Source organism: Canis lupus, chromosome 24 (assembly GCF_003254725.2).
Source record: "Canis lupus dingo isolate Sandy chromosome 24, ASM325472v2, whole genome shotgun sequence".
NCBI lineage: Eukaryota > Metazoa > Chordata > Mammalia > Carnivora > Canidae > Canis > Canis lupus.
In genome coordinates, this window is record NC_064266.1 from 20,316,620 (window position 1) to 20,344,468 (window position 27,849).

The 27,849-nt window shown below is 49.1% G+C and overlaps 1 protein-coding gene across 3 annotated transcripts; it reads left to right on the forward strand.

The window, feature by feature from the left end:
• Window positions 1–469: 469 nt before the first annotated feature.
• TCF15 (transcription factor 15) lies at window positions 470–27,846 on the forward strand. Of its 3 annotated transcripts, XR_007405567.1 has the most exons (4): window positions 470–1,097; window positions 6,536–6,665; window positions 10,392–10,477; window positions 27,327–27,846. XR_007405567.1 is itself a non-coding variant. In XM_025469602.3 (2 exons), exons 1-2 carry the CDS (start codon window positions 561–563, stop codon window positions 6,608–6,610), a joined length of 612 nt encoding a protein of 203 aa, XP_025325387.3. In that variant the 5' UTR covers window positions 470–560; the 3' UTR covers window positions 6,611–6,992. The 3 variants fall into 3 exon arrangements, 1 of the variants encoding a protein (XP_025325387.3); XR_007405566.1 differs by lacking the exon at window positions 27,327–27,846 and having other exon boundaries at window positions 10,392–12,202; XM_025469602.3 differs by lacking the exons at window positions 10,392–10,477; window positions 27,327–27,846 and having other exon boundaries at window positions 6,536–6,992.
• The last annotated feature ends 3 nt before the right edge of the window (window positions 27,847–27,849 follow it).

Genomic DNA, 27,849 nt, shown 5'->3' on the forward strand with positions numbered 1-27,849 from the left:
TTCCAGACCTGCTGAATCAGAATGGGAGGAAGCCGGGAATCTGGCGCGCACCAGCCGCCTTCCCCAATTCTCAGACACCAGAGAGCCGTAGAACCACAGTATCGGAACGTGAGGGTGGGAAACCCTGCGCTGCTTTCTCGGCAGTCCTCTTCCCAAACGAGCTAACTGAAGTCAAGAGGGCGTCCCTGCGGGTTTAGAGCGAGGACAGGGAGTCCAGATCTGGGCACACCCCACCCCGGCCGCCTGCACCCCTCGGACCCCGCACACACCAGCCCGGCTCGCTCGCCCGGCCCTGGAACCCTCAGGGCGGGCCACTCAGCTCGCGGGCTGCTTTCAAGCTGGGGGACGGGGGCGGCGGGCGCCTCGCCATTGGCCGCGGCGCGAAGGCCGCCTCCCCATTGGCCAGGGCGGCGGCCCCGCCCCCGCCGGGGCGGCCTCGTGATTGGCCCCTCCCCGGCTATAAGGCGGCGGCCGGCGGGGCCGTGGGAGCGCGCGGGAGCGCACGGCGGGGCGCGGCAGACGCCGGGACGCGGCGCACGGAGGGACGCGGCCCCGCGCCCATGGCGTTCGCGCTGCTGCGCCCCGTCGGTGCGCACGTGCTGTACCCGGACGTGCGGCTGCTGAGCGAGGACGAGGAGAACCGCAGCGAGAGCGACGCGTCCGATCAGTCGTTCGGCTGCTGCGAGGGCCTGGAGGCGGCGCGGCGCGGCCCGGGCCCCGGGGGCGGGCGGCGGGCGAGCGGCGGCGGCGGCGGCGGCGGCGGCGCGGGCCCGGTGGTGGTGGTGCGACAGCGGCAGGCGGCCAACGCGCGGGAGCGGGACCGCACGCAGAGCGTGAACACGGCTTTCACGGCGCTGCGCACGCTCATCCCCACCGAGCCGGTGGACCGCAAGCTGTCTAAGATCGAGACGCTGCGCCTGGCGTCCAGCTACATCGCGCACCTGGCCAACGTGCTGCTGCTGGGCGACGCGGCCGACGACGGGCAGCCGTGCTTCCGCGCGGCCGGCAGTGCCAAGAGCGCGGTCCCCGCCGCCCCCGACGGCGGCCGCCAGCCCCGCTCCATCTGCACCTTCTGCCTCAGCAACCAGCGCAAAGGGGTGAGTGCGCGGAGCCTCGAGACCCGCGCCGCGGGGTCAGGGGTCGGCGGGGGACGGGGCCTCCCAGGGAAGCCGAAGAGCAGCAGAGGCGCCGGTGAAGCGAGGGCGAAGCCACAGGAAGTTCGGCGGGGGCTGGGGCGCTCCCAGCCCAGGGTTTGGTGTGCCACGGAGCCACCCGCCCAAAGCCCCCCCACCAGAAGTGGGGCAGGGGAGCCCAGGGAACGGAGATTGCTCGCCGGAGCTGTGCTGGGAAAGAGTGTGAGGAAGTAGTTGGAAAGGCCATCCATCGCCCTATTAAGCGCTTCCCATGCGCGACGTGCGTTCCTCCTCCTTTCTTTTACACTCGCAAGAACTCTCTGGCAGGTACTTGTTCTGCCCGGTGTATCACTGATGAGGACCTGAGGCTCAGGGGGGTGTGCTCACATGCTCACAGGTGCTCACAGGGAAGCCAGAACGCACGTTCTTTTCTTTTATTTTATTTTCTTTCTTTTCTTTTCTTTTCTTTCTTTTTTTAAAGATTTTCTTTATTCACGAGAGACACACGGAGAGAGGCAGAGACACAGGGAGAGGGAGAAGCGGCTTCCTCCAAGGAGCCTGATGCAGGACTTGATCCCAGGACCCAGGAATTAAGACCTGAGCCAAAGGCAGATGCTCAACCACTGGGCCACCCAGGTGCTCCCAGAATGCAGGTTCTGTTGCTTGTTGGTTGGCGTTGCCCTGAACTACCCCTACCAGTAAAATAATTGTCCCCCATCCTGAGACTTGACCCAAGGGCAGGAGACTGGGAAGAAAGAGACACATATCCCCAGCTGAAAGTCTGAGGTAGCCAGCTAATGGGCAGTAGGGGTCTCCTACTGCTCCATTAAGAAGATAGTCTCCCCAAAAGGGATGGAGTGTGGGGGCGAGATCACTGTTGAGTCAGCTGGAAGGAGCTGGAGTTGAACTCCTGTGGTGTGTCCCAGATGAGGATGAGAACCAGCCTGGTAGGGGGCGGATGGGGCTGAGTAGCTGCAAAGGTTGCAAGGGGGCTCTCCTGGTTGGAAGCTGGTTCTTCTGCCTGGACCCCAAGGAGCCTGCTTCATCCCCGACCTTTCCCTCTCTGTCCTGGCCTTCTCTTACAGTAAGGAACCTCTTTGGATTGTAGCAGCTGGCATTTATATCTGGAGATAGAGACTGGGAGAGTCCCTGACTGACCTACAGCCTTTTGGAAAGTGAAAGGGCACAGGGGATGACCATCAGGTCTCTGAGTCCCCTATTCTTTGGTTTTTACAGCTGTCTAGGCCCCCTGCTTCACTCTGTCCTGGGGAAGCCTCTGTGTCCTGACCTCAGACCACCCTCTTCTGACTCATCAGACTCCCAGCCTGGCCTCTCACCCCCATGGCTGCTTCAGATTCCGAGTCAGTCGTCTTAGGCTCTCTGTCTGACTCGTTCGCTGCCCCTCCCAGCTGCGGGCCCTGGCCAGTGTTCCAGGCGGGGGTGGGGGGTGAGGGCAGGTGGGCCTTCAGGCATCCAGCTTGGGATGTGAAGGCTGGCCTGGCCCTCAACGATAGCCCTCTCACTGCCCTTCACCTGTTCCTTCAGTTCATCCAACCTTATCTTCCCTATGGTCACCTTTTGTTTGCTCTGAGAACATTTCCAGAGAAACAGGTTGTAGGTCTCCACCCACCACGGTCAGGAGCTCCTAGTGCAATGCCAGGGCCAGGGCAGGAGGATGGGGATGAAGACTAGGATGCTGCACTCTCATGGCGGGAGGACTGTCAGAGCCCAGAGGAAGCCCCTAGCCAGGGACTGCATTCCTGACAGATGCTTGGGAACAGAGACAGGCAGATAAGTGGGTAGAGAAAGGTGTTCTAGGAGCAGGGCACCACAAGAGTTGGCATCAGGAAACATGATGTAGAGAAGGAAAGGGGAAGATGGGGAAGGTGGCAGAGCACAGAGGGGATACAGTCTTGACGGGCACTGATTTCCTGTGCTAAGCACTCTTCACCCATTCTGGTCAAAACCCCTCAGCGGCAGTGGGAGAAAGACGTGCTCTGGTGAACCCCACCTGCTGAGAGGTGCTGTCACTGGTCCAGAGACTCTGTCCATGATGAAGTGAGGGCTCGAACTCAGGCCTGCCCGACTGGGAAGTGGGAAAGGTTATTGGCGGGGAGGGCAGGCGGAGGTGGCGGTGGGGAGCTGTACCTGCAGGCCTGGGGAAGTTGTGTCTACCCTGCGCCCCTACCAACAGTGGTGTGGGGGTGGGGCAGGGGGTTCTCTGCTGGTTGCAGCCTGTCCCATGGATCACAGGGACTTAGTCGCCTAGGTCTGGCTCTTTCCCCGTGATCCGTCTACAGGACCAAGAACCTAGCCAAATTTGGCTGCAGAAGCCATGCTCACCCCCACAGGCTCCTCTGGGAGTAGGCGAGGGGGGTGATCCTGGCCAGCTCCGGCCCCTCGAAGACTCAACTGAAAGAAAATTGACTCTCTCATGGAGTAACTGCGGGGGCTCCCTTCTGAGCTTTGGGGGCCCGGAGAGCTCCAAGGCCTGGACTCTACTGCTTTATTCTGAGCCACCACTTCCCTCCCACGCGGCTGGCCTGAGGACAGGGTCATCAGGGACCACCAGGCAATCTGTAGTATCTTTCTGTTTGAGGAGGGGTTAAGTGTGGTCCTCTGTGGTAGAAATAGCAAGTGGGAAGGACGCCTGGGTGGCTCAGCGGTTGAGTATCTGCCTGCGGCTCGGGTCGTGATCCCAGGGTCCTGGGATCGAGTCCCACATCAGTCTTCCCACGGGAGCTTGCGTCTCCCTCGGTCTATGTTTCTGCTTCTCTCTCTGTCTCGTGAATCAATAAATAAAATCTTTTAAAAAGAAAGAAAGAGAAAAAGAAAGAAAACAGCAAGTGGGAGATGGAAGGGGGATTCTGGTCTCTGCCATTTCCCGCTTTGTCAGCTGGGGGTGGAGTTGGATAGGATCATCTTGTAAGGCCCTCCCCAGTTGGTATACATGGCTCAGGAGCAGATGTGGCACAGAGCATGATGTGGCAAGGAGGTACCATTACCTGATGATGCTGATGATAATTCTGTGAACATCTGTGAACGCTGACTATGCATGATGCTACACTAAGGACTTTACCTATGTGAATGCATATAATCCTCCCAGTAACTCCACTTTGCACAGAGGGAGACAGGCTCAGTGGGATGAAGTCACCTGCCTGAGGTCCAACAGGTAGTCCGTGGCAAAGCAGGGATCGAAGCCTAGATCTGTCTCACTCAAGCCCAACTCCTAATCATGGTGCCTCTCAGAGCCCTGGGCACTGAGTTCCTCGGGGACAGAGAAGCTGGGGCCTAGACGGGGCCCCTTCTAAGTGCTTTTGGCAGTCTGCAGGCCTCTTTCACAGCTGCATCTGAAATAGACTGCACCTTGGGGTGGCAGTAGAATCATTTTGTCCCCATTTCATAGACGAGAACACTGAAGCTTAGGGAAGTGAACAGTCCCAGCATTGGCATGAGAGCAGGGTCTCCTGATGACTGCTAGACTTGGGGAAGAGGTGGCTCCCCCTGTCCCTGAGGGCATAGAGTGAAAGAGTGGAAAGCTGGTATTTTATCCTCGACACTACACCCCCTTCCCCCATATCTGTCCCCCCTTCTCAGCCACTCCTGCCAGATTTGTCTGAGAAGCCTAAGCCCCAGGCTCTGCTGGGACTGTGGCCTCAGCCCTCAAAATAGCCCTGCCTGTGAATGAACACGTTGTCCCTGGGCCTGGAGAGCCTCGAGGGAGGCTGGGCTCACATCTGGATGGATCTGCCCCAACCTGGGCCCAGGGCGGAGGGGGCAGGGGGCAGAGCTCCCAGATGGTTGGCTATTTCTCTAGATGGCTGAGAAAGATGCCTGTCCTAGCATCTCCTAGCCAGGCTCACTGGGGTGAGTATTTACAGCAGGATTTCAGATACCAGCATGTCCTGGAAGCAAACAGACTGTTGGACGACATGGATTTCTAGCCCAGCTTTTTTACCTACTGGCTGGGTGCCTCTGGGCCAGTCATTCAATAGCTGGAGGCCTCAACAGAGAGGGTGCTCTAATGTCTGTGACCTCACTGGCCACAGTGAGGATGATACCCCCATGTTAGACCTCAGAACACTGGTAGGGATGGTTAGGTGGCTTCAGGGGCTGCCACCATTAGCTCCTCTTCCGGTGGGCACCACTGATTCAAGCAGCATTAGTTGGCACCTGCTCCATGTCAGGCTTAGGGCTGCACCTGGGACTAAAGAGTGAAGAACATTTCCCTACCACTCCCTCAGCTCCCAGCCTGGTGGGGGAACGAAAAGAGACTCCATCTTCCCCTTCTAAGTTTTCTCCTGTTGAAATGTCCCTGGGGGATCCCTGGGTGGTGCAGCGGTTTGGCGCCTGCCTTTGGCCCAGGGCGCGATCCTGGAGACCCGGGATCGAATCCCATGTCGGGCTCCCGGTGCGTGGAGCCTGCTTCTCCCTCTGCCTATGTCTCTGCCTCTTTTTTTTTCTCTCTCTCTCTATGTGTGTGACTATCATAAATAAATACAAATTAAAAAAAAAAAAAAAAGAAAGAAATGTCCCTGGAAGTGCTGGGTAATGGCAGGAATAAAGAAACTTTCCCAGGGAGATGGGGCCAGTGAGCATATTCCTGGCAGAGAGAACACGCTGAATGAAGACAGGGAGACCAGAAATCCTGGTTGATTTCTAGCCTCCCTGCCTTCCTCCCAACCCAATCCAAAGGTTGGTGAGCAAGCCACTGGGCATACAGTCAGGGAGTGGGGAGGACCCTGGTAGGGTTCATTTGTCTTGCCCTTTAATGTAAAATATTATGATTTTAAATGTATTGTTTTTTTTTTTTGTATTGTTTGTTTTTTAAAGCAACAAGTTACATGGGGGAAGAAATGAAAAAGGTAAAAAAAGTAGATAGCATTAAAAAAGAAAAATAGCCTCCCTCCCACCTATCGTACCTCCTCCTCATGAAATCCCTCTCCTCTGAGGAAACCCATTAGCAATTTCCCACGTTCCCTTCTCTAGACGTCTCAGCACACAGGGACGTCCACTCAGTTCTTGCTTTTGTCCTTAAATGAAGTTATCTCTCCATCATTCCCTACCAGTCCTGAAGACTCTCTTCGGCCTTCTGCTCTGGAGAACTGTATTGTGTGGCGTGATTTTTTTTTTTTTTTTTAGATTTTATCTATTCATGAGAGACACTGAGAGAGAGAGGCAGAGACACAGGCAGAGGGACAAGCAGGCTCCATGCAGGGAGCCCGATGTGGGACTCGATCTCGGGACTCCAGAATCATGCCCTGGGCAGGCGCTTAACCGCTAAGCCACTCTGGCATCCTGTGGCTGTGATTTATTTATCAAGTCCCCTATTGCTGGACACAGAGATTAGTTCCAGTGTTCATGGTGACCTGATTGAACTTTCTCTTTCTTTCCTCTTGCAGGGTGGCCGTCGTGACCTGGGGGGCAGCTGCTTGAAGGTGAGGGGGGTGGCCCCCCTCCGAGTGCCGCGGAGATGAGCCTAGTCCCCTATGGCATTTGTTCCAAGCAGGACCCTGGAGAAGGAGGCCAGAGGTCAGCCACTGGTTGAACAGGGGAGAAGACCCCAGAGCCCAACCCAAACCACTTTCAAGTTGGGACCAGGGGGCAAGGGTCTGGGCCCATGACCCTGTGGGCAGGCTCCCTGGGACATCTCCACCGCACCCCAGAGAGCTGTGAGGACCCAGCCAGCCAGCCCCAGCCCTGGCTAGTCAGAGACAAGGCAGAGCTTTTGGAAAAACAAAGACTGTTGGTGACAGAGGATGTGTGCATATCTGTGAATGAGTGTGGGTGTGTGTGTGTGTGTGAGAGAGAGAGAGAGAGAGAATTGGTGGGTTTAAAATAAAGTATTTTTAAATAAAAGATGTTCCCAGCTGGAAAACAGGGGAAGGGGGAGCGTGAAGGAGGGACTTGGGACATCAGAGGCCCGAGGCAGCCCCTCTCCTAGACTCTACCACAGGTGCTGCCCTGCCCCCTGGAGGCTGTGAGGCTGGGGGAAGGCAGGAGGACCCACCTCAAGAAAAGATAAGCAGACTTCACAGTCGTCTTGAACAGCCGTTAGCTGTCTGGTGCAGTTGGTCAAGAAATCTGAATTTTATTTATTTTTGAGTAAGGAATATATTTATCCACATGGTTCAAACGTGAGAAGGTACAAGAGGAAATATGGTGAAACTTCCCTCCTTTATGTCCTCCAGCCACCAGCTCTCCCTGCAGGCAGCCTTAGCCACCAGATTTTGTAATCTGTCCCATTCCCTATGAATAACCAAACAAATACAGAAACATAAATACAAATATATATGTTAATTATATATATATATTTATATATATATATTATATATATATATATATATATATGAACTTTCTTCCACTCTTTACACAAACAGTAGCATGTTGTCCTTTCTTTCTGCCCCTTGCATGTCTCTCTCTGACCTAGACTGGCTGTCGTCCTAAGTCAGCACACAAAGGTAAAGGGTAGCTGGCCAGTCCCTTTAGGGGCTGCATATTCCACTTGAACGTCCTGTACCATAACCCGTCCCTTATCTGTGTTTTCACAGACAGGGCTGTGTAGGCACGCCGTTTTGAAATGTGCTAACGAGATATTCTTGCCCCCGTTTTAACTGAGATGATTTGGAGGAGCAGAGAGACCCAGAGGCATGTGGCATGATGATGAGGTGAGGTCCATCCCTAAAGACTTCCCTTGCCCCAGAGATGCCTGGAGTGGAGTGCCAGTCCCCAGAGCCCCAGTGGCTCTCCAGCAGGCCTGCGAGGTGAGAGCTGGTGTTTCCCCATCTCATGGATTCAGCCAAGGTGGTGATGGGAACAGCTGGTTCGTGGAGCCAAGTGCACCTGGCTCTCCTGCTGGGACTGCCCCTGTGAGACCAGGATCAGAGAGGCTCAGGAGGTGGGAGGGAAGGAAAGGCAGAGAGAGGGGCCAGGTGAGGCAGCAGAGCCAAGGCAACCACCCTTTCCTCAGGGCCCACTCAGGCCTATTTTAAAAACGTTCTTAACAAACCCTTTTAATTTGCGTTTACTGACTGGTGCCAGGCCAGAGTCCATGCTTGTATCCACTCTGCTCTACCACCCTCTGCATTTGGCCTTTTGACTGAGCCTGAAGTGGGGCTGCCCATTTTGCAGATGAACAGATTACTGAGCACACACTCCATGCCAGGTGCTGTGCCAGACACTACAGTGGTGAACCAGACCCACCCTCATCTGCCTCGCAAACAAAAACCGAGGCCCCAGGAGAACGAGGGGGTCAGTCCAGGTTGGAGTGGCTGTGAAACCACCACATTTAACCTCTCTGGTATGTGAAGTGGAGGAAGGAGGGCCCCAAGGGGCTGAGGTCCAGCCTGGCAGCACTTTCCAAGCACCCTCTACCACGCTTTCCAGTGTTCCAGGGACACTGGGCTTGCCTATCCTGTCCCAGTATAGTCGTGCTTCCCCCTTGGGGAGCTAATTAGGAAAGTACATTGTACTCCCTGTGTCTGACCAGGGCCATGGCCAGGCAGCCCCTGGCAAAGCCGTAGGAAAGGACTGTGACTTCGTCAATGGCAGGAAACCCAGGAGTGGGGACAGAGCAGACACTTGGGTGCTCTGGGCTAGAGGCCCACTGCTGCCAGCAGATTGGCTGGGTGACCCCAGAGAAATTGCTCGACTTCTGCTCTGGGCCTCCTTGGGCCAGTCTCTAACCAGCAAGAATAGCTAGGACAGAATGATCATTATTTGGTTTGCCTGGTTAAAAAGTTTTTAATAGACCATTTATGCACAGGGTGGGTAAGTAATTCAGTACCTTCCTCAGTCTCTTCCCCGAAGGCAATGGCTGGGAACATTTTCCTGTGTGTTCCTCTAGAAGTGCTCTTTCCTGATTTCTAGTACTGAGAAAGCACTTACAAGTTTCTTTGCTTATGTTTCTTCCATTGTAAAAAATATAAACGCTGCAAGACCCTAGAAATATCACACATCCCAAAGACGACCACAGTTAACGCTGTTATCCTACAGAGTTTTTGTAAAGCAGACACTGAAACAAGCATTTACAACATGCTAAGCTAAAACTTTCCCCCAAAGTGTAGCTTACATGCAGGAAAGTGTACCTGCTGGGAAGTGCACACAGCCCAACAGGTTTTCACAAGCTGCACACACTTGTGTACCCAGCGTGCAGACCAGGAAGTGCAATGAGAGCTTCGGGGAGCCCTTCTTGCTCTCCTCACAGGGTTCACAGAGTCCTCAGTTCAAGAGATACAAGAGAATAAAGCATCAGTAACGTCACCCTTCCTTCCCAGCCACTCAGTTCCAGGTCTCCGAGGCAATTACTGTAAATCAGGGTCTTGAGGATTCCTGCAGGGACAGTCTCTACATACATGGGCAAGCCACATAAGCATTGTTTTCTCACATAAGTGGCAGCTTTGTACACATACCATTCTGCACACAAAAAAAATTTCCTTACCTCTTGGAAAGCCTTCAGAGTTCAGAGCTACTTCAGACCCATTCACAGCTGCATAGCACTCTATCCCACGCACTTTGCAGATTATGGGCTTCCTTGAGCTTCGTTCCCAGGTAGTGTGATTAACATCCCAAACCTTGGTGAGGGTTGCAAGGCTGGCCTGACACTTGTGACTCAGAACAGGCATAACCCCAGACCAGTACCTCCGGGGCCCATTTGCCCAACATCCCTGCCCCCAGTAGTGCATGCTTCCCACCTTCTGGGCTGTTGGCCCAGCCAGGCTCCCCAAGGCTCCCTGAGAGAACCAGCTTGGAGCCAAGGGAGTAACAGGAGCTCACAGAGAAGAAACCAAGGGTTGAGAGTGACCAACTTCAGCCAGGCCACCAGGGACCATGAAGGGGAGGCTTAAATTTCAGGTCCCAGTCTCCACCCAAAACGTCTTAGACACTAGAAGCATCAGCGCAGGGGGATCCCTGGGTGGCGCAGTGGTTTAGTGCCTGCCTTTGGCCCAGGGCGTGATCCTGGAGACCCGGGATTGAATCCCACGTCGGGCTTCCGGTGCATGGAGCCTGCTTCTCCCTCTGCCTGTGTCTCTGCCTCTCTCTCTCTCTCTGTGTGACTATCATAAATAAATAAAAATTAAAAAAAAAAAAAAAAAAGAAGCATCAGCGCAAAAGCCATCTCCAAGGCCACCACTTCACAATGAGCTGACTGAGCCAATCCAGAGGAAGCATCCTGCCCCAGTGAGTTCCTGGCCCTACTGGACCACCAGGACCCCAGGTCCCCCTTGACACACAGTGCTCTCTTCCCTAATTTCACAGTTGGAAGTGGAAGACCTCAGAGGTCACCCCTGACAGTGAAGGACCCAAAGCCTGGAGAAGGACGGCAGGACAGCATTGGGCCACGGGTATGTAGTATTTGGATCTGAGCAGGACTGAGAACACATCGCCCCTTCCTTGAGCCAGTTCTCCACTGCACTAAGCTCCTGTCATTGGCTCAACCCCTTCCATTTTATGAGGTGCCTGTTAGATTAAAGAACACCACAAAACAATTCCAAAATGTGTGGTAGGTTCAGCAGGCTAACTTAGGCACCCGTGCACAGTCACAAGTTACAACACACTATCGTGAGAACATTACATAGAGGATTTACAAAAATCTCAATTTATGGGACATGCATGTAAAGTTGAATGTATCTCTTGTTACCGTATGTTTTACCTCATGTGGATATGATCTCAAAAGTTGAGACCTGGATGACAAAATGTAGGACATGACCTTGAACTGGAGCCGGTACTGCAGGGAGATATGCTATAGAAGACAGTTGACAAAATCAGGGTAAGAACAATAGATTGGATAAAAGTACTGCAGCAATGTTACACTTTCTGAATTTGCTAATTCAGCGTGGTAATGTAAGAGGATATCCCTGTGCTTAAGAAATACATCCTGAAGTATTATCGAGGGGTAGAGGAACATGATGTAGGGGACATATTCTGGAATGGTTCAGAAAAAAAAAAGTGTGAGCCAGAGAAGGATACAGAAAATGTGGCAAACTGCCCAAACTTGGTGAATCCAGGTAAAGGGTATATTGGAGTTCTCTGCAGCACTTTCACCTCTCTGGATGTTTGGAAGTGATTGCAGAACAGAAAGTTAGAACAAAGTCGAGACTTTAGCCCACAAGGATGTGAGGCCAGCCAAATGGTCTCCTGGCCCCCTCTGACTCGCCCTTCAGCTGCTCCAACTGAAGGTAGAAAATGCCTCCGGTGGACCCAGGCATCATCCCTGCCCATGACTCTCAGGCCCGCATGCCCTTTGGGAGGCTAGGGTGGTCCCAGTCCCCAAGAACTCCTGCCACTGTGATTTATGTCCCTGTGAGCTTCAGCAGCTGTGAGCACAGGTCCTGCCCAGCAGCCTGCGGGGTGGGGGTGGGGGTGGGGGGGTGGTCAGCGTTTGCTTCTCAGCGTGTCTAATCCAGACCAGACTTGCACACCCCACGGGCCTGGGATCAGGCTCCCAGGGGGCCAGGGTCAGAGGGCAGGCCAGCAGGGCCTGGAAACCAGGGAGGTGCTGAGGGTGAACCGGCTGGAAAGCAGGAGCCCTGGCCTGGGCTAGCTTGGCGGCTGCTCCTGTGTGACCTGGGCTGGGTATCTTCCCCTCTCTGGGCCTTGGTTTTCCTCATCTCAGCAGTTGGCTAGTGGTGGACCAAAAGGGTTTTGTAGCTTGACAGATGGGCTTTGTCAGAGGGAAGGCTGGTAGAATTTAGGAGTTGTTTTTTAGTGCCCAGAGCCTCGAAGCTTGGAAAAATGCCTCACTTTTTGAAAGCCTACTCTGTGCCTGTTCTGGGTCTGTGCACTTTAAAATCAGTTAATCAATATAGCCTACTCAACAATCTGCACTATTATCACCCCACTTTGTAGATAAGAAACGGAGGTACAGGAAGGTTAAAGAATCTACTCAAGGGGCACCCGGGTGGCTCAGTGGTTGAGCGTCTGCCTTTGGCTCAGGTTGTGATCCCGGGGTCCTGGGATCAAGTCCCACATTGAGCTCCCCACAGGGAGCCTGCTTCTTTCTCTGCCTGTGTCTCTGCCTCTCTGTGTGTGTCTCTCACAAATAAATAAGTAAAATCTTTAAAAAATAATCAAGGTCACAGGGAAGCTGGTAAGTGAGTAGCATTTGAACCAGGTGTCCTGGCTGCCCCACATAGCCTCATCAGGTGTGCGTCTGGTCCCATTGGACCCTAAGTGGACCTGGGCTTCCAGAGCAAGACAGAAAAGGGCAGCACACAGCCTAGGTTGTACCCATACTTTAGGGTAGTCCAGAGGAGCCCAGGGCCCAGGCTGTACTGATGAAGTCAGAGTCTGGGGGTGGGTTCCAGAGCCTGCATCTTCCACAGGCTCCCTGGCATTGCAGATGCTCCCAGAACTGGAGAGGCTCAAACACAGACTCCTATAGGCTCTCAGTGGAAGGGCCTCTGAAACTTATCTCCTTGGAGACTTTCAGGTCACCAGTGGGGAAACTGAGGCCCTGAGCAGGCGAGGTGCATCCCCAATGTCATACAATGAGTCAGAAATGAGCCAGAGCCAGATACCATGTGTCCCAGTCACTGTTTTCCTTGCCTGGTGACACATCCCAGAGCAGAGATAAGCATAAGAGGAAGTGACCTTGATGGGGCTCGCTTAATCTAGGTTCGTCATCCTCTTTTCTCAGTCTAAAAAACCGAGTCCAAGGCCTCCCAGCTAGGTGGTGGCATAGCCATGATGTGAATCCAGAGAGACTGGCTCTGGATCCCATGGTCTGAGCCACGGAGAGGAGGTAAAACTTGTCAGAAGGCATAGGATAGAGTTTGACATCATAGACCAGCTTTGGATGGATCAATCCGTTAGTCAGTCAACAAACATGTGTTTGCCCTGCTCTGTGGGCCACACAAGGCTCTAAGGATGATCAGAGAATAAGACGGCTGTGGTGCCCACCCTCGTGGAGGCCACAGTCTAAAAAAACAGGCTCTGAGCAAATAACAATGTGACAGGTGCTTCCAAGTCATGGGGTGCCTGTGTGTCTGGGAGAGAGTAGAGGAAACAGGGTGATGCTCTGAGGCCAGAGAAGGCTTTGCCAAGTGTGAGAGGCTCTGCAAAGTCGTCTAGCCCACCCTGCACCAGATGAGCAATGGGGTACCTGTGGGTCCCCAGGGCTCTCCCTGAACATAACCTGATTATCCCTGACACATCTCCCTGAGCACCCAGAGCAGCGCCGCCTCTGCGCTGGTGGTTCGAGCCCTTGTAACCCATTTACTGCTCCCCACCCCAGCAAGGCAGGGGCTGTTCTCATCCTCGTGGCTCCCCCAGCTCACACAGGGTCTAACGCCCATCCTCTCATCTCCTTCCTTTCCTGCCCGGGGACTACAGCTTAGGTTTCAATGCTCTCCCCAGGCCGGGCCAGGGCCTCTGCCTGCCGCACCCTCTGACTGCCAGGGTGCTGCAGCATACCCAGTGCCATGGGTGGTGCCAGCACAAAGCAGGTGCTCAGCAGATACCTGCCAAAGGACCCAGGGGCATCCCACTGCCTGGCTCTGTCTTCATGCCACACTGCAAGGCCCATTGTACCTATGTCACAGACGGGGCTCAGAAAGAAGCAGTGCTGGCCTGAGGTCACCCAGCTAGGAGTGCAGTTATGCTTCGAACCCAGATCTGTGGTTCATCCCATCTGCAGAAAACCCATGCGGCCTGGAAGCTCAGAAGATACTGGCAAGGAGCCTTTAACCGTAGAGGAGAGCAGGATGGGCCCAGAGCTTAGGGAGGAGGAAAGTCGCTGACCAGCTGGGAACTCCGTGGGAATGTCTCTTGCCCCCCAACCCCACCCCACCCCAGTAGGTCCCCCAGGCAGCAGCCAGGGCAGGGGGAGGATGGGGTCAGGGAGGCTGGGCCGTGTTTTGCTCTCACTACTCACTGGGCTCCTGGAGGCAGCCTCCCCCCACCCTGGTCCCCCCCTCCCCCCCCCCCGCCTCTCCCTCCCCCTTCAGCCCAGGCTCATTGCCCCCCACCCCCACCCCTGACTCTCAGAAAGCCCTGGAAAGGCTGCTTTCTTTGAGACAGGAAGGTGTCCTCAAGTCTCAGGAAGGAAAAACAGTCAAGCTGAACCCACCAAGACCGTCTCCAAGGGGCCAGGGCTGGCGCCAGGCCAGGCCTGACATCACCTGGGAACTGCCTCGGCCCAGGCCCTGCAGCTGCAACACGCCTCCTGGGGGGACGTGCTTTTGCTATTTAAAAAATAATAATAATAATAATTAAAAAAAAAAAACATTTCCAGTCTGGTGTTTTTAAATGTGCTTTTTATAGTGGCCCTGGGGTGTGGTTGTTTGGGTGTCCCCCCCCCTCCCCTGTTTCCACGAGTCCTGATTTTCACACCACACAATGTAGCCTTTGACCAATTCCAGCTAATTCCTGGGGATTCTGGGCAGGACCTCCTTCCAGTCTCTGACCCCCTCTGATTATCTTTTATCTATCCAGATATATTTAATTTTAACTATAAAAAAATATTGAAATGTTTGCCTGTGGTATCACATTCCAAAAGTGCCTAAGAGCATTGGGTGAAAAGTAAGTGCCTTCCCAACCCCGAGTCACCCCCTCAGTCCCCGAGACAGCTCCTCTTATTTTATCCAACAGAACCTCCTCTAGCACTTATTATGTACCAGGCACTCTTTGGAGCAATTATATAATATTAACTCATTTCATCTTCATAAAGCCCGTATGAGGTAAGGTTTCCATTGGCTACTTCCTTGTGAATGTTGCCAAAGATATTCTGTGCATATAGAAGCAAACCTAGATCTATAATCTTTCCCCCCTCCCCTTTAAAAAAAAAAAAACACAAAGAGAAGCTTTTTATACAGCCTGGTCTGCGCTTTGCTTCATTTACTTAAAAATATATCTTGGACTCATTTCATATTGGTACATACAGAGATTCCTCTTCCGTCTTTATAGCTGCATCGTATTCCTCGTATATGGACGGATGTGCCACAATATAATGAATGTGGCCACTCATGGTGAACATTAAGGATGTTTCCAATATTTTCTCTTATGAACAATGTTGTGATGAATAGCCAAAGTAATTTTTCTAAAAGCATAGCTTGGACCTCAGGAGTCCAATACTCAAAAACTCTCCATCTTTCTCCTTTATATGCAGAAAGGCACCTTAAGTGTAGGGATTATTAAGAACCCTTCTGGGACTGTGATGAAAGCAATGAAACTGCTTCCCCCAGAAACACTCATGGACAACTGAGCTTCGTGTGGGGTTCAGGAATTCCCGGAATCCCCCACCCATGGACGCAATAATGCCAAGACACCTCTCCAGGCTGTGGTGTGCCTGGGGCTTGGGACTGGACATTTTGGATTGCCAGCTCCACTGCTTCTGAGTTTCACGGCCTTGGGAGAATTCATGTCCCTCCCTGCCTGACCCTACATCCTCTTCCCACTGCCCTTACAGCCTAATCCAAAGTTCTCTCTGGCATGCCAGCTCCTGCTACCCACCCCTCTCCCAGCTTGCTCTCTGGGCTCCAGGCACACCAGTCACCCTTCAGTCCTTAGGACACACCAGGCACACTCCAGCCTCATGGCCTTTCTTTTTGCTTCCCTCCACCTGGCATGCTCTTCCCTGGATCCTCAAGGCTTGCTAATTCCCTTCATTTAGATCTCTGCTCAAAGGCCACCTCCTCCAGGAGGCCTGCCTTGACTACCCTAGCTACAGTAACACTCCTCCTCTAATCCTTTTTATCTTTGTTGTGGCAAAATATACATAACATAAAAATTCACCAATTTCAAAAAAATAAATAATTTTAAAAATTCACCAATTTCATCATGTTTAAGTGTACAATTCAGTAGTATTAAGTACACCCACAACATTGTGCATCACCACCAGAAACATCGGGAAGTTTTTCATCATCCCAAACAGCTCTTTACCAATCTTTATCCCCTTTACTTGTTTTAGTTTTTCTTCACAGGATATTGCTACCTGACACTATGATATTTATTTATGTATACATCATGTTTACTGACTGCCCCCTTTCACTAGAATGGAAGCTATGAAGAGGGCAGAGAGTTGGCCTCTGTTGTGTTGTGCTGCTATGGTACCAGCCCTTCAAGAGTGATAGGGACATAGTAAGTGCTCAGGAAATGGTTATGGATAAGTTAACTGATGAAGGGTTTTTCTTGTAGAAAAAGAGAATACAGGAAGAGACTGACTCTGCACAATTCGGGCCAGCCTCTCTTCCCCCCACTTGTCTACCCCTCCTTCTTCCTCCAACCACACTGATTGTGCTGTACCCTGCAGTGCCCTCTGCCAAGCCTCTGTCCAAGAAATGTTTTTTCTTCATGCATCAAAGTCTGTTCATTTTTCAAAATTCTGCTCCAGGGCCCCTGGGTAGCTCAGTGGTTGAGCATCTGCCTTCAGCTCAGGTCATGATCCCAGGGTCCTAGGATTGAGTCCCGCATCAGTCTCCTCACAGGGAGCATCCTTCTCCCTCAGCTATGTCTCTGTGTCTCTCATGAATAAATAAATACAATCTTTAAAAACAAAAACAAAAAACCCTGCTCCAATCTCCAACTTGCCCATGGCACTTTCTGCCTGGCATTGGCCAGGTCTTTTGTGGTTGTAGGTAAAAGAAAGAAAGAAAAGGAAAGAAAGAAAGAAAGAAAGAAAGAAAGAAAGAAAGAAAGAAAGAAAGAAAGAAAGAAAGAAAGAAAGAAGAAAGAAAAGAAAGAAAGAAAGAAAGAAAGAAAGAAAGAAAGAAAGAACGAAAGGAAGAAAGAAAAGAAAGAAGAAAGAAAGAAAAGAAAGAAAGAAAGAAAGAAAGGAAAGAAAGAAAGAAAGAAAGAAAGAAAGAAAGAAAGAAAGAAAGAAAGAAAGAAAGAAAGAAATCCAGTTCAAAGTAGCTAATGGGGAAGGGGAAAAGAAAGGTAAGCTATTGGCTTCCAGAACTGAGTTCAGGGCACTGATCTCATGGCTAAATGCAAGTTATCCTAGGATACCGTTAGAACCATCCCTCATCCCTGCTTTCTTCGGTATCAGCTTCATTCTCGGGAAGCCTCTCCTCTTGTGATGGCAAAGATGGCCGCCAGCAACTCTGGATCACGACTCATCCTTTTAGAAACCCCTTTGGAGTAGGCCCCCTCCCTAGCAGTTCCAGCAAAAAGTCTTAGTAAAGGCCCCCATTGGCTTGCTTTGGGTCATTTGGCCAGCCTGGTGCTAATCCCTGTGGCCAGAGGAATGAAGCATTCTGCCTGGCCAGACCTGGTCACATGTCCACCTCTGACGTGCATGTGGATGGGTTTGTCTGGCCCAAGTGACAAGAACCAAGAGTGGTGAAGGGCTGGTTTCCCAAAAGAAAACGGGCAAGTGGCCACTCAGCAGGCAAAAGCCTCAGATGTCATGAGCAATGCCTGTGTTGGAGCATTTGCCCCACCGCCGCCAGGAACCTGAGTAACTTTTGTAGGATGCACCTTCCTTCTGAATCTATGAGTCCCCTTGAAGCAAAGTCCAGCCACCAGCGCAGAGTCTAGCAATGGACAGCACCTGATGAACGCCTCTGTTCTTCCCTCCTCTCCTTCAGGATACAGAGTCCTTTGTGCACTCAGTCTGTGACTTGGCCAGCTTCGGAGGACCCTGACTCTGGCCAGTGCTGTGGCCCTGACCCCTGCCCTACCACCCTGGTACATCCTGTCCCTACCACAGGTGGATCAGGAGGTCCAGTTCTCAGTCCACGTCATTGGTATGACCTTGAGCGAGTCTGTGTTGTCCACCCCCCCCCCACACCCAAACCCCACTAAGCCTAAGTGGTCCCTTCTGTTAAGTAGGGGTTGGGAGAGGCATTCGACCTGAAAGGCATATTCTCCTTTTCAGTCCCTCGTATCCCTCTTTCTAATTTTTTCCATGTCTGGGTACCACCTGTGCTGACAGTTACATAATATTTTTTTTTCTTTAAATGGATCCTCTTTTAAATACATAAATATATTCATTTCAAAAGGGAACTTTAGATCCCTCCATAAATGGAAAACCAGTATCTTGTGCCATAAATAGAAGGTAACCATAAAAATAAGTACAATGAAAACAAAACAATGTCATTAAATTCTTGCCAGATCCGGCTGCCTGCCGAAGGCTTAGAGGTGGAGGCTTGCTCTCTGTTAAAAAGGGAAGTAAGTGTTAAGAGAGGTGTTAAAAACACACCAGCATTCAGCAGAGACTTTCTCCTTAATAACAAGTTGAGAGAAAACTGGAAAGGGAGGAAGATTCTCGCTCTGGGCTTTTGTGGCTCTTAAGTTAGGTGGGATTCCAACTAGCAGCAGCTTGGGTGGAACCTGTCACACCCACCCACTTTTAGGAGGTGAAGGACCTGGCTGTCCCCTTCCCTGGAGGGGAACACAATATGTATTTCCATTTGCATACATTTGCATGAAGAGCCTCTGAAAAGATCAGAAATGAATAAATGTGGTGGGAACAAATAGGAAATAAAGTGGGGATGAGGCTTATATTTTTTGAACCATATTAATACATTACTCAAATTTTAAATAATAACAACAAGTATTTATTAGCATCTGTTCTGTAAGCAGACTGGATGCTAGGCATTGCAAATTCATTCATTCATTCATTCATTCATTCATTTATTGTGAGCACGTGTGCAAGCAGGTAGAGGGGCAGAAGGAGAGGGAGAGAGAGAACCTCAAGCAGACTCCCCACTGAGCACGGAGCCCAATGCAGGACTCAATCCCACAGCTCTGAGATCACGACCTGAGCCAAAATCAAGAGTTGGACGCTTAATCGACTGAGCCACCCAGGTGTCCTGTTCACTCTTTTATAAACTAACCAGGTCGATGAACATTAGCACAACCATGGATCGAGAGCCCTCTGCTAGGCTCTGTGGGTTTACTTGTTTGTCCATTCAGTCAGCTAATGTTCATCAGGACTTTGACTTTGTTCACTCATCAGAATGGATCAGTGGTAAGTCCTGCCCTCAAAAAGATCACGGTTTAGAGGGGAAGCAGGTGGCCTGACAGACAAGCAAGCTGCCAAGAGACTGGACAGCAAACACAACTTGTGCAAGGGTGGGAGATGACAAATTGCTTGGACTCCATTGCAGAACCTTGCACGTTCTCCTGGGTGCAGCAGGGGGCAGGGAGGCAAAGGTAGGAGCAGAGAGAATGAGGCCAAGGGACTAAGGGGTGCCCCCTCATTAAGGTCCTGCCACCAGGAGAAGAGCTCAGGCATTAGGAAGCAAGAAATGGGAGGACAGGTTGTCTCTGATGCTTAGGTGAATCCCTGCCACACTACAAAATGCCTGAATCCATTCTCTCCATTCCCAGCACCGTCTTTGCCTTCTGCTTTCCCCTCTTACCCAGATGACTACTATAGCCCTCTTGCTAGTCTCACCCCTCTATCTTGTCGTCTCCAACTCACAGTAGCCAGAGTTATAGCTTCAAACCCTACAAGAGCTGCCAGATGCCCTTAGGATAAAATCCAAACTCCTTACTGTGGTGCACAAAATGCCCTATGACCCAGCCTCTTCCAACATCATCAACCTCATGTTCTACTGCGCTCTCCCTCAGTCAGTGCGCTTCCACCACTGGCCCCTTTACTGTTCTTCAGATATACTAGTCTTGTCTACCTCAGGGCTTCTGTGCATCCTATCCTCTCTGCTTAGAATGCCAACTTCTTATACTTCAGGTTTCGTCTTAAATATCATCTTCTCAAGAAAGCCTTACATAACCATATTATTTAAAGCAGGGCTCAGGGCACCTGGGTGGCTCAGTGGTTGAGTGTCTGCCTTTGGCTCATGTCTTGATCCTGGGATCCTGGGATCAAGTCCTGCATCAGGCTTCCTACAGGGAGACTGCTTTTCCCTCTGCCTATGTCTCTGCCTCTTTCTCTCTCTCTCTCTCTCTCCTGAATAAATAAGTAAAATCTTAAAGAAAGAAAGAAGAGAAAGAAAGAAAAGAAAGAAAGAAGAAGGAAAGAAAGAAGAAAGAAGGAAAGAAAGAAAGAAAGAAAGAAAGAAAGAAGAAGAAAGAAAGAAAGAAAGAAGAAAGAAGAAAGAAAGAAAGAAAGAAGAAAGAAAAGAAAGAAAGAAAGAAAGAAAGAAAGAAAGAAAGAAAGAAAGAAAGAAAGAAAGAAGAAAGAATCAGCAAACAATGGCCCACATTCCAAATCTGGCCCACCATCTATTGTTGTAAATAAAGCTTTATTGGAACACAACCATGCACATTCACATAGGCATGGTCCATGGCTGGTTTCCCACTACAATAGCAGAGCCAAGAGCTGTGACAGAGACTGGACGCTCCTCAAAGCCTAAAATATTTACTATCTGATCCCTTGCAGAAAAAGTTTGCTGACCCCTGATCTGAAGCAACCCTTTCCTCTTCCCAAGAGCATCTCTATTTCATCACCTCACTTATTTACTTCACATCACTTACAACAATCTGTAATCACATCAGTTGCGTGTGTGTGTGTGTGTGTGTGTGTGTGTGCTCAATTGTTGTTATCTCAGGAAAATTTGGAGACAGCGGCATTTAGAACTCAACAAAAGTTTACTTGAAAGGAAGTTTTACCAAAAGTTACAGCTTTTATTTTTTTTTAAGTTACAGCTTTTAGAACGATAAATCACCAAATAAAAAATGCAACAGAGTTTCTGAGGGAAAATAAATCACCAAGGGTTAATCTGTCCAAAGTAGACAAAAGAGCAATTTTCTCTTCTGATTATTATATCTGCAAAGGTAATCACGTATTTTCAGACACAGTTTTGCAGAAGTAAGAAGTAAAGTTGTTTTGTTAAGGAGTCAGTAACTTACAGGAAAGGCTCAGGCTTCGGTTATTTGGGGATTTAGAACGAGACAGAGGGGCCCTGGTTATTCTCAGCCTACAAAGTGCTTCTATAATCTGACTGTTAGGCAAAAATGGGGACGACCCAGTTTGGTTTCCAGCTGCTGTCTGTTCCCCAGCCCTCCAGCCCACTAGTAGAACAGAAGAGAATAGCAGAACCCCCGAGGGAGGTACTGGGTATGTATGGTTTACCTCTGTATTACCAGTACCCAGCACAGGTCTGACTTACATCAGGGAAAAATTATAAGAGTCTGAAATGGGGGGCAGGGGGAGATTACTGGATGTCCTATGGAACACTATGCATTGTCTTCACCTCCTGTCACATTAACTGATTCTATGGTGGTCCCTGCCTGTCACTATCTTTGAGCTCTCACATATCTCTGTAAATTGTAATGAGATTGACAGTAAGTAATACAAATAATTCTTGTCCAAAGAGGTGCAAATAGATTTTATCTGCTCGAGGTACAATTGACCTGTGTCCCTCCCAGCCCTCTCGGAAGAAAATAATTTTACATCTTGAGCAAATTAATTTCAGCATTCTTCATCTACATATGTGTGTGTGTATCTTCTTTTTGGATTCTTCTTCTAACTAGTTCTTGACACTGGTTCCCTCATAAATTAATGATATAAATCAAAACTTTGCAACATGTTCATGTTATATTTGAATGAAAGGCATAGTTTTATTCTTTTATAAAAATTATCTTCTAACAAATATAATCTCTCTTGTTAAATATTTGTGTAATGAAAGCTGGGATTATTAGTGAGGGTGCTTTCATGGCATTCTGTACTTCCTGTAGCACTAGTTTAATAATTATTTTTGCATTATCTTTCTCATTAAAAGCTCCATGAGGGCAAGGACCTTGTCTGACATACTCACCACTACATTCCCCAGAGACCAGCATGGTACCTCCTGACACATAGCAGGTGGGTACATATACATGGATATGTATGCATGCATGTGTGTGTGCATATATACACATGTATATATGCATGTTTGTTTATGTGTACACACACACACACACACACACACACACACAGAATACATTGTGTTCTGCCCAGGTTAGAACAGACTTAGACCTCTCTTTGAAGTTCCCAGTATTCAATGGAATCCTTTTTGGAAAAAAGATTCAAATTTCTGGGGTGAATTTAATAAATCAAAGGAGGAAAGAAAGAAAAGAGAGAAAGAGGGAGGGAGAAAGGATGGAAGGAAAGGAAGAAGGAAACCAGCAATGGTTCTTTCTGAGCGAACAGGCAGTGGCATTGAAGCTGCACCCCAGCCCCCCAGCCCCTCAGCTTCAGGCACCACCTATCCTCACCAATCAGGTAACAGAGCCCAACATGCTGGGCAGGCTACTGAGCATTCTGCTGAGGAAGAGTTGTGATTACGGAGCCATCCTTTCCTCCCACCACACTGCCTCCTCCTTTCCAGACTCCTCTCTGCCCCTTTGCCCAATCCAGCTTCCTTGCGAGTCACCTTCCTGTGCTGTTCCACAGTTGCTGGCTGCTTCTCAGACGCCTGGCCTGACCTTTGGTCCTCTCCACCTTGATCATCTCCAGGCAAAAGCCCTCTAACCGACTTGTGCTGATGCCATCAAATCATCAAATCTCTATCCAGGACCTGAGAGGTCATCTTCCTTAAGTGTGTGCTAGAAGCTGCCAGAAACATCAGGATGATTAAAATAGCCCCCTAAGGACCTAGTGGGAGAGATGATGTCTGTCCCTATGGAGTCTTCACACAATGGAGGATAATGGTGCCCACACACCTTCTTCTCATCTGTGGCAGAGACCACCAGTTGCCCCTAACGTCCGTTCTCCCTTTCTACAAAAATAAAACCTCTGACTTTTGGCTGAACAATTATCCACACAGAATAAAGACTACATTTCCCAGCCTTCCCCTTGCAGCTGTTATAGCCACGTGACCAAGCTCTGACCAATGGCACGCAAATAGAAGTGATAGGCGCCTTTTCTAAGTCATGGCTGCCCCTTGCCTTTCCCTGTGCCCACTGGCTGTGTGTAGGTATGGGGAAGCCACCTGAGACCATGGGATCAAGGCAATACCCTAGGGATGCCAGAGCTACAAGACAGAAGAAGCCTGAGACTCCATCTCCATTGAACTAGTCCTGGATTATATACACCCAGGCCTGAGAGAAATAAAATTCTATCATCTTTTTATTTTTTTTAAGATTTTATTTTTATATATCCATCAGAGACACATAGAGAGAGAGAGGCAGAGACACAGGCATACGGAGAATCAGGCTTCATGCAGGGAGCCTGATGTGGGACTTGATTCCCGGTCTCCAGGATCATGCCCTGGGCTGAAGGCAGGTGCTAAACCGCTCAGCCACCCAGGCTGCCCCAAAATTCTACCTTCTTTATGCTATTACTACTTTGGATTTGTGTTAGAACAGATGAACCAAAAAAAAAAAAAAGAACAGATGAACCTATATATTCTCTATTCTAATTGTTCATCCATTTCCTTTGCAATAGAATTCAAGCAATAACAAATATTTGTTAAGTGCTGAGTATGTGCCAGACACTGTTTGAAAGTCTGGGAATACAGAGAGTCTCCAATATGATGGCGCATACATTTTAGTAAATGCATAATTGTGTCTGAGTCATGTTTGATTCTCTTTTTTTCTACTGTTCCTCCTCCTTCACTACTCATCTCCCATGCTCAGTGACAAGCATAACCATATACCATACCTGACAAATGATGAAAGAGAGGCAGTGAAAAGAAGTGGAAAAGATGTGGGATTTGTAGCCACATGTTATATTTAAGTTCTAGCTTAACCTCTCAGGACTTAGTTCCCTCATTTGTGAAATGGGAATAAAAGTACAATTATGTCTTATGGTTTCTGGGAGTGGGAGACAAATTGAGCTAATGAATGGAGAGCTTATAGCACAGTGTTTAACACATAGCCTGTGCTCAATAAAACATGGTTGCTAGAATATTAATATTAATATTAATATTAATAATAACCTGAGTAAAAAAATAATAATAACTACCTGAGTACAAGAAAATACTGGGGTCTCTTCTGACCTAACTTTGCTTGAGAAGCTAACACCTAAGTGTTCTTCACCCCTTCCCCATCTCCTTTTCTCCCTCCCAAGGCCATTCTTTTATTCCCTTTGTCAAATCCATGCCAGTTCTTGGGGTTTCTGCTGTCAACTCTCCCTGAATGAAGAGCTGAGGTCTAAGGAAATCCTCTTCTCCACCCAGTCTACAGCCAGATCCTGAAACCAGCCTTCTCACTGTTCGGAGATGGGCTCTCCTCACTTACTTGCCCTCCCAGATCGGGGGAGTGGAAATGACCAGTCTAGAAAGCTAAACCTGGTTATAAGTCTCTGCTCATCACTAACTCTCGGTATGGTTGTGCATAGTCACTTTGCCACTTTAGGACTCAATTTCTCCCCCCACAAAAACTTACCGAACTTCTACTCATCCTTCAAGACTCAGTTCAGGGATCCCTGGGTGGCGCAGCGGTTTGGCGCCTGCCTTTGGCCCAGGGCGCGATCCTGGAGACCCGGGATCGAATCCCACATCGGGCTCCCGGTGCATGGAGCCTGCTTCTCCCTCTGCCTGGCTCTCTTTCTCTCCCTCTCTCTGTGACTATCATAAATAAATTAAAAAATTAAAAAAAAAAAAGACTCAGTTCAACTCCCACCCTCTTTGTGAGTCCTCCCGTCATCCCCTCAGACAGAGTTTGTAGTTCTCTCCTCTGTGTCCTTCCCATGGTATGATCATTCCTCTATTATAACAGCCATCATGTTATGTATAACTACTTCCCAGCTGTCTTTCTCTACTAGACATGCAGCCCCTCAAAGACAGATTGTAGCTTATCTAGTCTTTATCCTAGTACAGGTAACCTGGCAAGTGATACAGAAAATGACACATAAATGGATGGATGATTGGATGAGTGGATACAGGTGGATGATTAAATGATTATATGAATTATATGTGTTTATATAGACATCAGACATAGATGATGATAGATGTGGCTAATAAATAGTAGATATTTAGTGAAAGAGTGAATGAAGGATGAATGGTGAATGAAAGAGGAATGGATGAAGAATAAATTGATGAGTTCATGATTGGCTTGTGAATGATAGGTAGATACAAAGAACTGGATAAGAAACACACATTCAATGGATACTTGATGCATGAGAAGCGATGGATGGATAAATGATGAATGGAATAATGGGTAGATGGATGAGGAATAAATAGATGAATAGATGCATAAATAATGGATGATGAAGAACTGGTGAATGAATGAGAGATACTGGATGGCTATTAGTGGCTGGTGAATGGTGGACAGATGAGTGATGGATACAGGGTAAGTGGACAGATGGAATAACGATAGCTGGCTGGCTCGCTGGTGGAATAGATGTATGGATGATAAACAGATTGATAAGGGATGGGTATAGAATGGAGGATAGGTAGATGGATAGTGGATTGGTGGTGAATTCATGATGATGGATAAGAAATAGATGGTGAGTGGAGGATGAGTGGGTGTTTGACTAGATGGATGATGAGTAGGTGATGAATGAATTGTTGGCATTTGAATGAATGTATGAAAATGGATAAATGATAGTTGGATAGATTGATGGCTGATGTGTCAACAGTTCATGAATAGATGTGTGTGTTACCATGGATATTCTTCAAGCCCTAATATTCTGTGAGTCCTTCTAGCCTTGATATTTCATGACTCCTCTCTCTTGGGAAAGAAATGAAACTGATATTTGATAAGCTTCCATGAGCCAGGTATCTTCATGGGTGCTTGACTTATGTCATCTCAAGTAATCATTGTGACAACATTGCAAGGCATGTATTATTATGTTTGCTTTACTAATGAGGAAAATAAGGCTCAGGGGAGGAAGCCTGGCTCGACTTTGCTTCGTATCTGTTTTCTTCTCCTTGTAGTGGCACCACATCCCCTCTGCTAACCATTTCACACATCTCTGCACTGTTCATGGCTTGCCTCCTCCAAAAGCCTCCCCACATCCTGGCCCTCAGGGATCCCTCTCTTCCACACTCTAGACCTCCTACCTCCACCCTTCTCTAACTCTGCTTGTGTCTCTGCATCCTTCTCTCAATCTGTGTCTCTCATGAATAAATAAATAAAATCTTAAAAAAAATAAAGTTGAAGTTGATTTCTCCATCATTAACCAGTAAAGAGGAAGCCACCCAGGCTGACGAGGAGTCCCATGCCTCAGAGACCCTGGTTCCTTCCACTTTGTTGCTCTGACCTCCTTCACATGTGGCTTCCATCTTGTGGCCTAAGATGGCTGCTCCGTCCAGCTCCTACTACCTGGTCAATTCTAGCTGGCAGGAATGGGAGGAGAGGCGGGCCAAGAGAAAGTCCCTTTTTTTCTTTAAATACATGTCACAGAAGTTGAAGACACCATTCGGCTTACAGACCCCCATCAGAGCCCTGTCCTATGGCCACACCTATCTGCAAGGGAGAATGGGAAAGATAGTCTTCAGCTGTGTGGTCATCTGACGCTCCAGGAGAGAAAGTCTGATCATTGCGTGATAATTAAATATTTCTGCTATACTTCCTTCTCCCCACCTCCCTGATCATCTTTATCTCATTTTCTAAGTAGGAAAACCAATTTTGACTCATCTATTCTTCTCCCTTTTTTAGTTATGACATAAATTGTATACCCTCAAATTACTGAGGGTTTTTTTTTTTAATTATTTATGAGTCAGAGAGAGAGAGAGAGAGGCAGAGACATAGGCAGAGGGAGAAGCAGGCTCCATGCACCGGGAGCCTGACATGGGATTCGATCCTGGGTCTCCAGGATCACGCCCTGGGCCAAAGGCAGGCGCTAAACCACTGCGCCACCCAGGGATCCCTTACTGAGGGTTTTGACTCAATGTCCCCAACTCTTGCAAACCAAAAGCTTTGGCCTTTGAGCCTCAGAAATAAATTTCCCCCATTTCTGCCTCATCATCTCTTCCCTAAGGTGACGGAGGCCACGAACAAATTGAGAAAAGGTAGCATACAAAGAAATGCAGAAGATGCTGTCAGTGTCACAAAATGTTTTATTGCTATGGACACAACTCAGGCCTCTCCCTTTCCTGCTCAGTCTTGGGGTGGTTTCCCCTGATCCTAGATGCTCAGTCTTAGTTTAAATGACAACCTTTCAAAGAGGCATTTTCGGCCCACCCTGTTTGTTTCCTTTATAACAGACATCACAAAATGTAAGCTATAAATCTATACACTTTATTTGGCTTGTGAATGAATGGGGGAAGGGACCATCTCTGTCTCTTCATCTTTATATCCCCAGTGCCTGGCACAAAGCCCAACACACAGTAAGATGTTCGCAAATACATTTGATTGAGTGATGAGACTGTGTGCCAGGGTTCCATGAAGTACAGAAAATGTTCATATCTTTTCCAGGTGATTGAAAATAGAGTGCATGTGACTCCACTTACAGTGAGTGGCTTTGGAAGAACTAGGCTTCTTTGACCCTAGAAGTTAAATTATCAATGCAGGTGGGGCTTTTCCCAGTGGATACCAACGGAGGAGGCATGCTGGAGGAACAGATGGGCTACTACATCTTGAGAAATACCCCCCACCTCAACTCCCAACCTGTGTCAAGATGCTATCACACATTCAGGACTTAAATCAACCCAGGAAAAAAAAAAAGGAGGAAGCTTGACTCTGTTGTATTCAAATCTGAAATGACTGGTGTTTGTCTAGATTTGATTGATATCTGCATTTTCTGGCATCAGGAAAAATAGGTACTCAGGTGAAGCAAAATTCAATTATAGAAAATGGGGTATTGGAGTGGCTGGCTGGCTTAGTCAGTAGAACATCTGACTCTTGCTCTTGGGGTCATGTGTTCAAGCCTCGCGTTGGGTGCAGAGATGACTTACTTACTAAATAAATAAATAAAAGCTTAGAAAATGGGGTGTTATAT